Genomic DNA, 15,639 nt, shown 5'->3' on the forward strand with positions numbered 1-15,639 from the left:
CCAACTTCCTCAAACTTTCCTCATAAGTCAACCCCCTTATCTCCGGAATCAACCTAGTGAGCCTTCTCTGAACTGCCTCCAATGCAAGTATATCCTTCCTCAAATAAGGAGACCAAAATTGTATGCCGTACTCCAGGTGTGGCCTCACCAATACCCTGTATAATTACTTTTATACTCCATCCCCTTTGCAATAAAGGCCATGATTCCATTGGCCTTCCTGATCACTTGCTGTACCTGCATGCTGTTTTGTGTTTCATGCACAAGTACTTCCAGGTCTCGCTGTACTGCAGCACTTTGTAATTTTTCCCCATTTAAATAATAACTTGCTCTTTGGCAGAAAAAAAAACAAAGTGCATGACCTCACACTTTCCAACATTATACTCCATCTACCAAATTTTTGCCCACTCACTTAGCTTGTCTGTCCTTTTGCTGATTTTTTGTGTCCTCCTCACACATTGCTTTTCCTCCCATCTTTGTATCATCAGCAAACTTGGCTACATTACACTCGGTCCCTTCTTTCAAGTCGTTAATATAGATTGTAAATAGTTGGGGTCCCAGTACTGATCCCTGCAGCACCCCACTGGTTACTGATTGCCAACCCGAGAATGAACCATTTATCCTGACTCTCTGTTCACTGTTAGTTAGTCAATCTTCTATCTATGCTAATATATTACCCCAACCCCGTGAACTTTTATCTTGTGCAGTAACCTTTTATGTGGCACCTCCTCAAATGCCTTCTGGAAGTCCAAATACACCACATCCACTGGTTCTTGCACCTCTCTAATTTCCCTGCAAATTCGCTCCTCTATATCCTTCCCACTACTTGGTGGCCTATGGAATACACTTAGTAGTGTAATGGCATCTCTATTCTATCTTGCCTCGACCCTTCCAGGCCATCCTCTCACTCCAGCACTTTAATATTTTCCTTAATCAATATTGCCATCCACCTCCTTTCTTTCCTTCCCTATCTTTCCTGAACACCTTATATCCAGGAATATTTAGTACACAATCCTGCCCTTTTGAGTCAGTTCTCCATTATCACCATGACATTATGTTCCCATGTGGCTATTTGCACCTGCAGCTCACCAACCTTATTTACCACACTTTTTCCGTTTTCACACATGCACTGTAAACCTATCTGAGACCTTGTGTTCTTTGTCTGACCCCGCCTAATACCGTACTATTTCTTGCTCTAGCGCTATCGGTCTCTCCCAACCCTTTGTGCACCTTGTTTCTCCTTTCTGATGCTATATCCTGATGCCCATCCCCCTACTTAAAGTGCCAGGTGGGATAAAAGGAATATCATGTATATATGGATTTTTAGGCATTCAATAAGATGTCTCATAAGAGACTTGTTTTTAACAAAAATCATGCACAATGTAAATGAGGAAATGTTGTAGCATAGATAGAAGGTTGGTTGACCAAGAGGAAACAAAGCATTAAGGTAAATGGGTGTCACTCAGGTTGGAGAATGGTTGGAAGTAGTGTAACCCAGGGTCAGTGCTGGGTCCTCTTTTTGTCCTCCGTACATATAAATGATTTGGACTTGGTCACAAGTTCTTTTGCACGGCACCAACCACTTTGTTGACAGATCACCAGTCTGCAGCTATTGATGTGCATTTGTTCAATGATAAAAGGGCTTTCCTGGATTATTCTGCCTCCCCCTACTGAGTTGCTGAGATTCGTGTCTGCTGCTACGACCACGAGCACTCTGAGACATGTTGGGATTCAGAGCTCTATGGGAGGAAAAGCAATGTGTGAGGAGGACACAAAAAATCAGCAAAAGGATATAGACAGGCTAAGTGAGTGGGCAAAAATTTGGCTGTTGGAAAGTGTGAGATCATGCACTTTGGCAGAAAAAAATCAAAGAGCAAATTATTATTTAAATGGAGAAAGATTGCAAAGTACTGCAGTACAGTGGGACCTGGGGGTACTTGTGCATGAAACACAAAAGGTTAGTATGCAGGTACAGCAAATGATCAGGAAGACCAATGGAATCTTGGCCTTTATTGCAAAGTGGATGAAGTATAAAAGCAGGGAAGTCTTGCTACAGTTGTACAGGGTATTGGTGAGGCCACACCTGGAATACTGCGTGCAGTTTTGGTTTCCATATTTAAGAAAGGATATACTTGCTTTGGAGGCAGTTCAAAGAAGGTTCACTAGGTTGATTCTGGCGATGAGGGGGCTGACTAATGAGGAAAGGTTGAGTAGGTTGGACCTCTACTCATTGGAATTCAGAAGAATGAGAGGTGATCTTGTCGAAATTTATAAGATTATGAGTGCGCTTGACAAGGTGGATGCAGAGAGGATGTTTCCACTGCTAGGGGAGACTAGAACTAGAGGGCATGATCTTAGAATAAGGGGCCGCCCATTTAAAATGGAGATGAGGAGAAATTTCCTCTGAGGGTTGTAAATCTGTGGAATTTGCTGCCTCAGAGAGCTGTGGAAGCTGGGACATTGAATAAATTTAAGACAGAAATAGACAGTTTCTTAAACGATAAGTGGTTATTGGGAGCGGGCAGGGAAGTGGACCTGAGTCCATGATCGGATCAGCTATGATCGTATTAAATGGCGGTGCAGGCTCGAGGGGCCGTATGGCCTACTCCTGTTCTTAGTTCTATCGGTTGAGAAAGATCAGGATTTCTTTTTCGAAGTGACAATTGTCAGTTGAGCCATTTACATTGCTGGAGCTCCAAGGAAAACATGTTTTTTAAGGAAAATTTCAAGCCATTTAGTGCCACTGCTGCTGTAAACAGCACTTCCTGCTACTGCTTTTCTACTGTTGTCCAGATAAATTGTCTATGGGGACATTTTATATTTTAGTTTTCTTCCTCTTTTATATAAAATCAAGGTAAGGAATGGTATCTTAAATTCTAAAATACATTACAACTTTGAATAACTTTGAACTTTCCAACCACTGGCGCCGGCCGGGACAATTTCACGTCCATACTGCAGTTGATGTCTCTTCCCTATATGGCTTCTCGCTTTCATCTTAATAAATTGCCTATGGGGACAATTTGTGTTTTCGATTTTAGCTGGCTTTATACAAAATAAGGAAGTTATAATCAACTTATAAATAGGAAGGTCATTTACGATTCTCAAAATACATGCCAATGTTGAATATCTTGATAGTAGAGGGAGACCACAGGAACCTGTCACTTAACGTTTGGGGCTGTCCCACTGAAGTTAATGGATCCTGTAATATACTGCTCACAGCGCTACCTACAGGTGTAATACCATTCGCATTTTGAGACCACTCAGTGCTTTTAACATACATTTTGAAAACTCACTAGAGCTGTAATTTTCATTGCCTGTAGACATTTTTATGGATATTTTAGTAATTTATTTGGGCTGACACAGATCTTTTTCTAACAGCGTCATGTTTATTTTACTACCTGTATTCTAGGCATTGTGCTCTTGCAAGACATCGACTTCTTGGGCCACATGAATAATTCTCGATACTTGCGGGAGTGTGACTTTGCCAGGTATTTATTGTTTATGCTAAATTACATGGGATTGTGTCAGAAATTAACATTTAAAAGATCACTAATTCCAAAAGATATGAATCTCAGCAACTGTCAGTGGGTGAGGAAGAATCATCCAGAAAACCCTTTGATCATTGAATGAATGCACATCAAAGTTGGGAATTAGATACAGAATTCACTTTCAGGGACAATATTTTATTGGCATGACGGATATCTGCGTAGAAAACATTTTGCCATCAGAGGTTAATATATTACCCTTTTGCTGCCAGTCAGCAAGATCTAAATAGACCAAACTGGTAACTATGGGCTCAATTTTCCCCAAAGCTTTTTTCTGGCGTACTTAAGAGTTATGTCTGTTTTTATTTTAGGCTAACTACGCCAAAAAAAAGTTCTAAGTTTTCCCGTTTGATTTCTTCATTTTGGCGCAGCCTAACCTGTCTTTTAGTTTTGGGGGTAGAGCCTTGATCTGCGCCAAAAAAATCAGGTTGCCACAGTAACCAGGGACACAATGCTGGCTGAGGCTGCAAAGTGAAATATACGCAGCCAGCTCGCAACCTGCACAAGCACGTTAAAATACATTGTAGCAACTTAAAACCACGTTAAAATACATTGCAGCAACTTACCTCCAAATGTCAAAGTCTTCCCTGCACGCATCCCCCCCCCCCCCCCCCCCCCCACGATGCCAGTTCTGATCCCAGGCCGAAGGGCCTCCCAGTCCGCTCCCCCGCCCCGAGAGCTTTGCCGGTCCGCTCCCCCTTTCCCCCAACCAAGTGACCTGCCAGTCTGTTCTGCCGCCCCTAGCCCTGGCCGATGGGCCTAGCCCAGAGAGTCTCACCGGTCTGCTTCCCCTGCCCGCCCCTAGCCCCGAGTGGCTTACCGGTCCGCTCCCCCGCCCCTAGCCCTGACCGAAGCGCCTCCCGGTCTGCTCCCCCGCCCCCAGCACTGACCAAAGAACCTCCCGGTCCGCTCCCCCGCACCTATCGCAGACCAAATGGCCTCCTCCCTCCCAGTCCCCGCACCTAACTATACCTGAAAGGCTTCCCCCCACCCTCTCTCTCCCCCTCTCTCTTACCTCTTCAGCTGCTGCTGTCCGGGCATCTGCTGCACTTACCAGCGCTGATTTCCTTACCTGCAGAGGCCTAAGAAGAACTGAAGTAACTCAGCTGGCCAAACTTCCCTAAATGGCCAGAATTGGCGCAGGTGGCAAGCCTTTGGCTGAAAAAAAATTTACCTAAAAAAAAATCGTACCTAACTAAGTTACGCTGGTGCGAATTGATCGGGGAAACTTTTTTTTGAACTTAGTCCAAAAAAAGCGGCCTGCTCAAAAAAAAACAGCGCAAATCACTGGGGAAAATTGAGCCATCCTGAGACAAAATCTCAGTCAGGTTGATATTGGGTTCAACTTATGTAAGTGACAATCCGTTCTGACCTATGATTAATTTCTAATTCTGAAAAAAATATCCTGGAAAACACGAAGAAGAAACCTAGTTTAATTATTGAAATGAATTCAATTAACGGAAGTACCATTTATCTCTGATTTCTGGCCGTAAGGGTCATATATGAAATTAATTTGGACATAAGCACAAAACTGCTCATAATTTTGCACTATCTAAATCTAACCATGATATATATGACCTAGGGTTGCTAGGTGCTAACTCTGGCTGCTTGAAATGAGAAGTCTACCATTCCTCAGCAGTAACATCCTTCATCTTGAGTGGAAAATTTGCTTTAAAAAAAAGTATGATTAATAATAGAAGCTTAATATTTCTTTGCACAAAAAACCCTGCTGATTATAATTTTAGTACACTTTATCTTGGTTCTCTTATAGTAACAATTGCCTATCATTTTAAATTCTGCAAAATGCCGACTAGTCTTCAAAGATGGCTGTTAGAGTATGTCCTGATTGAACGTGCTGTTATATGTGCAAGCCTTAATACCCAGATTAAACCTATTTTAAATGAAAGATGCTTTTCACTTTTCTTTAATTGTTGGTCTTCCACTCTAACAGATAACTAACCATTTTTTACAGTATTTTGTGTGTGGCAAGAATGATTTTGTAATTGGTCTTTTAATTGCTTCACTTTTTTGAGTTCTGCCACCCACAGTAGCATGGTTGATTAAGTCATGAGTTTACCTGATATGTCGGCACAAAATTACTTCAATCATATCTTGCCTGCTTTACTGAGCTGTAGGGAACTGCAGAGGTTAAATTCAAGAAAGATATTGGCTACTTGGTTTCCTTGGAAACCTAAATATAAAATGGTTGACTCAGCAGCCTGGAAGTCAACCAGGTTTTATTTTTCTACATTTAATTATTATTAGTGATGATGCATATTGCAATTAAATGTCACGTTTCAATTGGTGAAATCTCTACTTGAAATTCTAGGAAACTGTCATGTGCTGGCTAAATGTCATGCTTGCCTGAATTTATTTTGCTTGGTTATTGCAGGGAAACGACTGGAGGAGGTGTCCATAAGGTTTTTCAGATTTTTTTTTTCCCCCTTTTTGTTTACTGCACTGTGCACCTGTATCTGTAATGAGATATCTGGCTTATAGTGAAGAATGTGTCTAATTTCTTTCATTTTTGGGTTACTTTGACTTGTACAAGTTAAACCACCAGATGTTTTAAAGCCAAGTCAGGAAATGTGCTGTGTTGGTGCTTAAATGTGCTGTGCTGCATTGTATTGGAAGGAAGCCAGTTCATGCCTGCAATTTCCTACATGATGAACTCCCAGTCTTAGTTGCGACATACAGCAGATGCAAACTAGCTACTTCCCCACAGGGAGAAATGGAAAGTCAGCTGATATGTCCGTTTTGTGATGGAGGCCAAGGATCAGGTTACTTTCCCACACTCGACCAGGAAATGGAAAAAAAAACATTTAAATGAGGATATAGAAGGAAAGGAAAGTCGTAAAAGAAAAAAAAATATATATAAATGTGATCTGTGAACTTTACGCAGGAAATAGCAGTGGAAGTTCAGTAGTGTTGTGCTGAATAAGTAAGTACACGAGTTGTGTGGGCTTTATTTTCAGGTTTCTCAGGAAATTAAGATGTTTATACCCGTCTGCTCTGGATGTTGAGCCTTTAGAAATATACAAGGGCAAAGTCTAAAATGAGCTGTCGATTCACTATCGCCCATTTTGTGCTTCTGCCCAAGGTCTCAGCAATTTAACTTGATGGCAATCGGTCGGAGGCACTTGCATTAACTGGTGCTCAGATCCCTTTACACCTCTTGGTGTTGCGGGTTAATTGGCATTAAGCAGTACCAATTGAATGATGGTATCAATCAGTGGCAAGACATTTGTCATTGCTGATGAACAGCAGATTATGTGCAAGTCAGGGTGGATTATGCCTGATACCTCCAAGGAGGTAACTATTGATCTAACAAAATGGGACTGCCCCCAGACTTAGACTCCTTAGTTTAATGGTCCCAGCTTCAACTGGAACAATATCACTGAAGCAAACAGTAACTCCCATCGGGGACAGTAAAAACAAGTATAAATATCTACCATAGATAAATTGGAGGCCTCCCAAACCATTACCTAAAAACAAATCCTTGAAACAAATCCAGCCATGTACCCCTCCCCACTGATAGAAATGGGTGACCCACCTTTTCAGCTATGCTATTTTCAGTGGGACCTCCTTCATCAGAGATCCTCTATGGAGGAGGATTTGAGGAAAATAAGAGTCTGGCTACATTCAGGGAACATCAGAGCACATTGCATGACCAGTGTAATTCCTTGAACAAGACTCAGTAATTTCACAAAATCACTTGGGCAGACTAGAACCCCACAACCGTGGAGGTTCAGGAGCCTGCTGTAGAATGTCCCCACCTACCTACAGATAATTGGGGACATGGTTCCCTTCAGAGAAATGGGGAGGGAGGAGCAAGATCTTTTGAGTAGGGCACATATTAGACCAAAGTTCCAAGTATGCAGAGTGTGAACTGTCCTAAGCCTCAATGTATTGGCTCCAGAGGTTCCCAACCCTGGAATTAAATCCTTCCATTGATTTTTACAATAACCAGAGCAGGCAGTTTTTATAGATTCCTTGGGCCCGAAATTCACCGTCCCCAAAGGGACAGGAGTTTGGGCGGTCGTTCAAAAAAAATCGATCAGCTGCCGCGGTCGGGTACTTTTCCCTCCCTGAGCCATATTTAGCTCAGGGAAGATTTGAGCGGTGTTCACTTCCACCAGAAATAGCGCAGTGAAGCCGTTGTAAAGGAAGGTTTCCAGCAGAGAGGGAAGCAGCGTGAGGGCCGCTGGAAAGCCACCAGGACAGCAAAATTCACCGAGGTAAAGGTTGGACTTATCCTGGCAGTGTTCCGGCGAGGTTTTCGATGCGGTGCTCGAACGCGACACCGCTGGGGCCCTTTGGTAGGTAAATAGTTTTATTACTTAGTGTTTTTATTTAATTTTCCAGCATGCATCTGCAGTATTTATCTTTTGATATAGTTTTATTAATAATTATTTGTTTTTATTTCATTTTCCAGCATGCGCAGTATTTATCTTTTGATCGTTTTATTCATTATTATTTTAATTTCATTTTCCAACATGCGCAGTATATATCTCTTATAATTTTATTAATTGTTTTAACTCCATTAAACCAGCTGAGTGCTGCTCAGAGGTTTGCACATACCCCTGTACTTTTATACAACTTTCAGGCCCGACTCTATAGTCGAGTCCTGTGGGCTGCAGAGACCTCTTGGCAGCGTTCACCCTGAGGATGGGAGGAGTGTTGGGAGGGTGACACCTGGTCAGAAGCAGGGCAGCTCACAGGAGAAGGCGTCGCTGTCAGCACCGTGCAGACAGGCAGCGGGCAAGGGAGGCAGCAGCCATGATTCGTTCATTCTGCACCAGACCACTGTGCCCACCATCTTCATTGGCCCGAATCAGGATTGCAGTTGGCTGCTTGGGGACAAGGGATATCCCCTGTCCATTTGGCTGAGCACTCCTCTGCGGAATCCCAGGACAGCGCCAGGGGCATCATTGAGCAGTGCATAGGCATCTTTAAGCAGAGATTCCGGTGCCTGGACCGCTCTGGTGGCATCTTGTAGTAACTCTCCACAACAGGTCTCCATAATGGTCATGGTCTGCTGCATACTGCACAACCTGGCCATCATGAGGGGACAGCCACTGGAGATTGAGCCAGCAGTACCACCTGAGGAGGAAGAGGATCCCCGTCGCCCCAGAGCTAAGAGGCGTCGACCCATCGCCCCTGGAAGGGCCGGGTGCAGATTGGCCAGCACCCTCCTGGGAGGGTGCGTCCTCACATATATGTAGGTGCCTGACACCTCCCCTGTAATCTCCCTCCATGCATTATGTACTGCCTTGTCTGCCAGGTCTCCCCATGTCAGGAAAGTTGTTGAGCCAATTCACTAAATATATTCAAAAAGGAGTTAGATATAGTCCTTACTACTAGGGGGATCAAGGGGTATGGCGAGAAAGCAGGAATCGGGTACTGAAGTTGCATGTTCAGCCATGAACTCATTGAATGGCGGTGCAGGCTCGAAGGGCCGAATGGCTTACTCCTGCACCTATTTTCTATGTTTCTATGAAACAGTATTCTTCTTCTGTCCTCCACACCATCCATCAGTGTCTCCAGCTCCATATCAGTGAACCTGTTGGCTCTCCTTGCACCTCTTACACCAGCCATCCTTCCAATCTCCTTCCTCCCTCAGGGCCTTGCTGCAAACCCTGGCCTTTAAAAATGGTTCATTAGAAATCCTTACCTGCATGCTGAATTTCTCAGTGATGATAACGCTCAAATTAAGACAGGCACACCGCTGAAAAATCCACTTTGGAAGGGTTCATTAGTGCTGAAATCCAATTGTTCACTTTTGGAGCTGAATATGGGGTGGCCCAGCCACGAAAAGATTTTGGCGCTAATGGCCACAAAAAAGTACTGAATTTCCAGCAGTACTGAATTTCGGGCCCCTCGTGCTTGCACGCAGTTTACTCCTGTTAATTCAAAGTAACTTTTATCTCAAAATTCAAATTGTCCAGTGGTTCAAATTAGCAACTTTGAAGTAAGAGGAATAGTTGGACAGTGTTCATAAATGGTCTGGTTCACTATTCAAGTGTGTTATTGAACAGGCAAAGGAGTGTGGATTTTAAAGAAAATAAGGAAGTGATCCGAGATAGCTGTGTCATCGATAGAAATCTGAGGTGGCAAGGCATCTCGAGATGGTAAAGGGCTTGGTTGGTGGGGGAATTCACGTGAATTGTAAGGTTGAGAGAGGACAGGACTGTAGAAAAATCGGAGGAGAGAGAGTGAGGGGAATTAGTGTGCAAGTTTAAATCATGAAGGATGAAGATTCACTTGAAGTGGGGGTAGGGGGGAAAGAGAGGAGGAAACTACCAGAGGACTTTGGAGGGCTGTAGGTGAGAAGAATTTTGATGAGGAAGTAGGAGGTGTGGTAGAGGATGAATTGCTCAAAAAACAGAAGAAATAGAAGCAGGAGTAGGCCACCTGGCCCCTCAAGCCTCCTCCACCATTCAGTAAGATCATGGCTGATCTGATCTTGTCCTCAACTCCACTTCCCTGCCCGCTCCCCACAACCTTTGATTCCCTTATCGTTCAAAAATCTGTCGATTTCCACCTTAAATATATTCAGTGACCCAGCCTCCACAGCTCTCTAGAGTAGAGAATTTCAAAGATTTACGACCCTCACTAGTTACAGTTTGCCAACCATGAAAATTACCCATTTATCCCGACTCGATGTTTTCTGTTAGTTAGCTAATCCTCTATCCATGCTAATGCCCCCAATCCCTTGAGCTTTTATCTTGTGCAGTAACCTGTTTTGTGACATCTTATCGAATGCCTTCTGGAAATCCAAATACACTACATCTACTGGTTCCCCTTTATCCACCCTGCTCGTTACATCCTCAAAGAACTCTAGCAAATTTGTCAAACATGATTTCCCTTTCATAAAATAATGCTTGACTGTATTATGATTTTCTAAATGTCTTGCTACTACTTCCTTAATAAAGGACTCCAGCAGTTTCCCAATGACAGATGTTAGGCTAACTGGTCTATAGTTTCCTGCTTTCTCTCTCCCTCCTTTCTTAAATAGGGGCGTTACATTTGTGGTTTTCCAATCCACTGGGACCTCTCCACTATCCAGGGAATTTTGGTAGATTACAACCAATGCAGCCACTTCTTTTAAGATCCTAGGATGCAGGTCATTAGGTCCAGGGGACTTGTCCACCTTTATAAGAACATAAGAAATAGGAGCAGGAGTAGGCCATATGGTCCCTCCACCATTCAATATGATCATGGCTGATCCGATCATGGACTCGGGTCCACCTCCCTGCCCACTCCACATAACCACTTATTCCCTTATCGTTTAAGAAACTATCTATTTCTATCTTAAATTTATTCAATGTCCCAGCGTCCACAGCTCTCTGAGGCAGTGAGTTCCACAGATCCACAACCCTCTGAGAGAAGAAATTTCTCCTCATCTCAGTTTTAAATGGGCAGCCCCTTAAGATTTTGCCCTCTAGTTCTAGTCTCCCCTATCAGTGGAAACATCTTCTCTGCATCCACCTTGTCAAGCCCCCTCATAATCTTATACGTTTTGATAAGATCACCTCTCATTCTTCTGAATTCCAATGAGTAGAGGCCCAACCTACTCAACCTTTCCTTATAAGACAACTTCCTCATCTCTGGAATCAACCTTGTGAACCTTCTCCAAACCTTTTATGTGGCACCTTGTCAAATGCCTTCTGGAAGTCCAAATACACCACATCCACTGGCTTCCCTTTATCCACTCTGCTTGTTACATCCTCAAAGAATTCCAGCAAATTTCTCAAACATGACTTCCCCTTCATAAATCCATTCTGACTCTGCCTGACCGAATTTTGCTTTTCCAAATGTCCTGCTACTGCTTCTTTAATAATGGACTCCAACATTTTCCCAACCACAGATGTTAGACTAACTGGTCTATAGTTTCCTGCTTTTTGTCTGCCTCCTTTTTTAAATAGGGGCATTACATTTGCAGTTTTCCAATCTGCTGGGACCTCCCAAGAATCCAGGGAATTTTGGTCAAATGCATTAGTTTGCCTAGTACTTTTTCTCTAGTGATAATGATTGTTTTAAGTTCCCCCTCCCTATAGTCCCTAGATTATCTATTATTGGGATGATTTTAGTGTCTTCTACCATGAAGACTGATACAAAATATTTGTTCAAAGTCGCTGCTATTTCCCTGTTTCCCATTATTAATTCCCCAGTCTCATCCTCTAAGGGACCAACATTTACTCTAGCTACTTTTTTATAGGAAGAATATGCCAGAGAAGTAACGGGATGGATTGAGATTGGACCTAGCTTTGCCACTGTTATGATGGCTAGAGATGGGGATGTGACCGACTGTATAGCAACAGCTTCATTAAGGGAGAAGCGGATCTCCATCTGTGAGTCAGGTTTCAGTAAAGCCAAGGATGCCAGTAGACTCATTGAGGATGAGGTCTTGGATAATGTGAACCTTATTTGTAAAGGAGCTGACATTTTAATGGGTAATGCAGAATGGACAGATAATAGGAGACTTGTGGAGATGGTCAGAGTGGAGGGAAGAGCCAGAGGAAAGATGAACATTGAGGAGTTTGTTCCTGGAGTTGAGAATGGACATGCCTGTGCCAATATAAGGGAATAAGACTGAGTTCTTACTTTGGGAGAGTAAATGGCAGGAACTATGTTGGATGAGCAATGGATGCTTAGAATAGAGAAGAGGGAAATTGTGGGTCAAAATCAGGAGAAACACAATCCTGCGGGTTGGGTAGAGAGAAATGCAGTGGAGGAGTAGCAGTGAGTGATTTGAGACATCTGGTAGTTTGATTTGAGATATGGAAGGCGGCTGATCGTGGTGGGCAAGGAAAAAGCTAATTGGACAAGAGGGGGCAAGAGTAGGAGAGGAAAGTTGTCCACAAAAAGAGCTTGGGTCGAGGGCAGAAGTAAAAATGTGCATGGAATAGACCCGGGCAGTCTGATCACATGTTACAGGATAGGTACAGTCTTTCAGACCACTGACTGCTTCATTTTTTTTGCTTCATTCCTACTAGAAAAACAGCAAAGTCAGAGAGTAATGTCTTGCCTGTGATGTCCAATTTACTCCTGATAAAATCAAATTGATTCAATCACATGATTTGACAGCTCATCTGTGATTTGTGGTGTGCATGTCTGGCACAATTTATTTTTTGTATTTTGATGACCTGGGGACAGTATTGATTGTCAGTTGTCATGTTTAGACTACCAGTAATCAAACTCACTCAGATTTGGAGTCCTTTTCCCACCTTGAATTACGGTCTCCCAAGATAAAACGTAGCTACTTTGACAAATTAACTCTTTAGTCTTATGATAGTTGATTAATTGCCCACCAAAATATCCCCATTGCCTCTTTTTCTCTGATGTAGTCCAGGTTTTACTTAATTAACCAAGATGTCGGGATTATTTCAGAACTGTTCCTTTGAAATAAATCTGATTTGAATCCTAGTGTTTCCCATTAGTGGGGATAAAATCTACTCCAGAACTTTGTGCATATATGAATAATGCAGGAATTATTTCAAGATGCTACGTAAATGATATTTTGTGTATTTTCCAGGTTCTCCCTCTACATCCGCAATGGTCTATTCCAAGCAACAAGAAAGTTAAAAGCTAATATGGTGCTCGGTGCAGCAACCATACGATACAGGCGATCTCTTCATTTGTTTGAACAATTCAAGATTCAGTCTAGAGTAAGTTATTACTTCCTCTTTAACATTATACAACAAAGAATACGGAGTCAAGATGTTTAGGTTGCATTATTATATTTTGAATTTTCATAGTGTACAACACATGGGGCTAGACTTTCCATCGGGTTCGCCCCGCTACCGCCCAGTTACTGCCATTTAACCGCTAAGATTTAGTCTAACGCCCATTTTTGATTAAAAATGGAAACTAACGCCCAATTATCACCCATTTATCGCCAGCGTAAGTTTCGGCATAAAGTTAACGCGAGAATTAGCTGAACCACTCGGCCATACTTTTTATTAAAATTATGATGTCATCAGTCGTGCATCGCCCAGAAGACTGTTTATAATGGAAACTAATGCCCAAATACTGCCCAGAATATCACCGAGCGTTACTTTCGACATTTCGCCCATATACAGCCCAAATGGTCGCTCGCCCAAAAAAACACTCAAAAATAGCTGCACTAACACCTGACCTTAACCCAGCTGTATGGACGCCATTTTGTAATTCGGAGGACTTTTCATAAAAGGCTGCTTCAAATTCATGGGAGCTTTGAAGTAATTTGTGAGTGCTTTTAAGGTGGTTTTAAAATCTCTTGACAACCATCTAATCATATTGTAGTGAATTTTCATTTTTTATTTAGCTTTTAGAGGACAATTTAATAATTCTAAATACATATAAATAGGGCATTTAGTAATAGTAATGGGGCCTGTAATTTCTCAGCCAGTATTGATGACTACTCACATGCTACAGACTAGAGATGGGAGAAGGTTCATTGAAGAGCATTATGTGCCCAATCAAAGAGATGGCAGACTGCTGAGGAGGAGGAGACCTTACACCCAACGCACTTACAGGAATATGCGGTCATTCCTGGACTTGTCCGCTAACACATGCCTTAGGAAGAAGGTCATCAGTGAGAAATGGCCTTCTCATTAAGGGAGATCTGCAGCCTAACAGCACCATCAGGACTGCACTGCCCGTTGAGGTCAAGGTTACTGCCGCACTTTTTTTCTATGCATCGGGCACCTTTCAGGCTTCAGCTGGCGACATTAGCGGTATCTCTCAGCACGCTACACATTGCTGCATTCGACAGGAGACTGAAGCCCTTTACGTATGCAGGATGGACTTTATAAGCTTCCCTATGACCAGGGAGGCACAGACTGAGAGGGCTTTAGGGTTCTCAAGAATAGCAAACTTCCCCAAGGTGCAGGGAGCAATAAACTGTACGCACAGCGCCCTGCGAGTGTAAATTCCTGGATTCTTTTACCTCAATCTGGTTCAGTAAAATTACTGAGTCGAATACCTCTTGTGCTTTGAACAAAGCAGTCTTTATTACCGGCCAGTAAGACCTATCAGACAGAAGATATACTCTCTGGATAGAGCGTACACACTCCCTACGGATAGGTGAAGTTACATCGTAAAGCGTTAACAGTTATACAGTTTTGAAATCAGATAACAAAATACAAATGGATTGACAGTCTAACTCAGCCACTCATTAGTCAATCTATATGAGATGTTCTTCTTGAAAGCTCAAGCGTTGCCTCTAAATGTTTCAATCTAATGGTGTGACTACTAACTGAGACCTTGCAATTCTGCAGATGTATTTCATGTTACAATTAGATATCATTGGCAGGATTAGTGACTTGAAACCTTGAGAAAGACTGTTAGCTATGCTGATGTTGCACTATTTGCAATCTGACATTCTCCCAGCTATTCTTCCATGGCTTATACATTTTCATATATCCCATTTACCTTACTGTCCTTAATTCCATATATTCCGTTCAGATATCCACATCCCCCCTTTTATCATTCTATGATAACATTTAGGATCATTCTATGAGTATTGCATTGTTGAGTAGTTCTCTAGTTTGTTGGATCATAACCCGGGAACCCTTGACCACAAGAGGGTCTGCTAACCTTGTCATTACTTTACAGCAGAGGTTAAGGCAACCAACAATCAAACAGCAGGTAATTATTATTACGATGAGAACAATTGCCCCATGTATTAGATAGGATCTCCAAGATCCACCCAGAAACCAATCAAACCTGCTAAGTTCTTTTGCTGGTGTGGATAACTTCTTCACCTCCCTCCTTATGTGATCGGCAAGGTGGGTTATGTTTTCTGAACTATCAGGAATGTAAGTGCAACATTCAGATCCTATCAGGGCACACGTTCCCCCTTTCTCAGCTAACAGGTAATCGAGGGCCATTCGGTTTTGTAATGCTACGGTCCTTATTGCTACCATTTCAGCTGTGATGCCCTCCAGAGCCTCAGCAGTGCGGTTAGCTACCTGTTCCAATATCGTTTCTTTGAATCCATCTAATAGTCTCAGTTAGGGTCAGGGGAACGGTGCGCAAAGGAATTCCCCCTTTGGAATGTATAGGGATATGTGAACACACCCAGCATCTAGTGAAGCGCCCTTTTTCCGCA

General features: G+C 42.7%; 1 protein-coding gene across 1 annotated transcript in view; it reads left to right on the forward strand.

The window, feature by feature from the left end:
- LOC139275123 (protein THEM6-like) overlaps positions 1-15,639 on the forward strand; it is a 69,270-nt gene that overhangs the window by 23,428 nt on the left and 30,203 nt on the right. Inside the window, exons 2-3 of the mRNA XM_070892162.1 lie at positions 3,407-3,485; positions 13,081-13,213. Coding sequence (XP_070748263.1) covers positions 3,407-3,485; positions 13,081-13,213 — 212 coding nt within the window. The remainder of the gene's footprint in view (positions 1-3,406; positions 3,486-13,080; positions 13,214-15,639) is intronic.

Source organism: Pristiophorus japonicus, chromosome 10, assembly GCF_044704955.1.
Source record: "Pristiophorus japonicus isolate sPriJap1 chromosome 10, sPriJap1.hap1, whole genome shotgun sequence".
Taxonomy (NCBI): Eukaryota; Metazoa; Chordata; class Chondrichthyes; family Pristiophoridae; genus Pristiophorus; species Pristiophorus japonicus.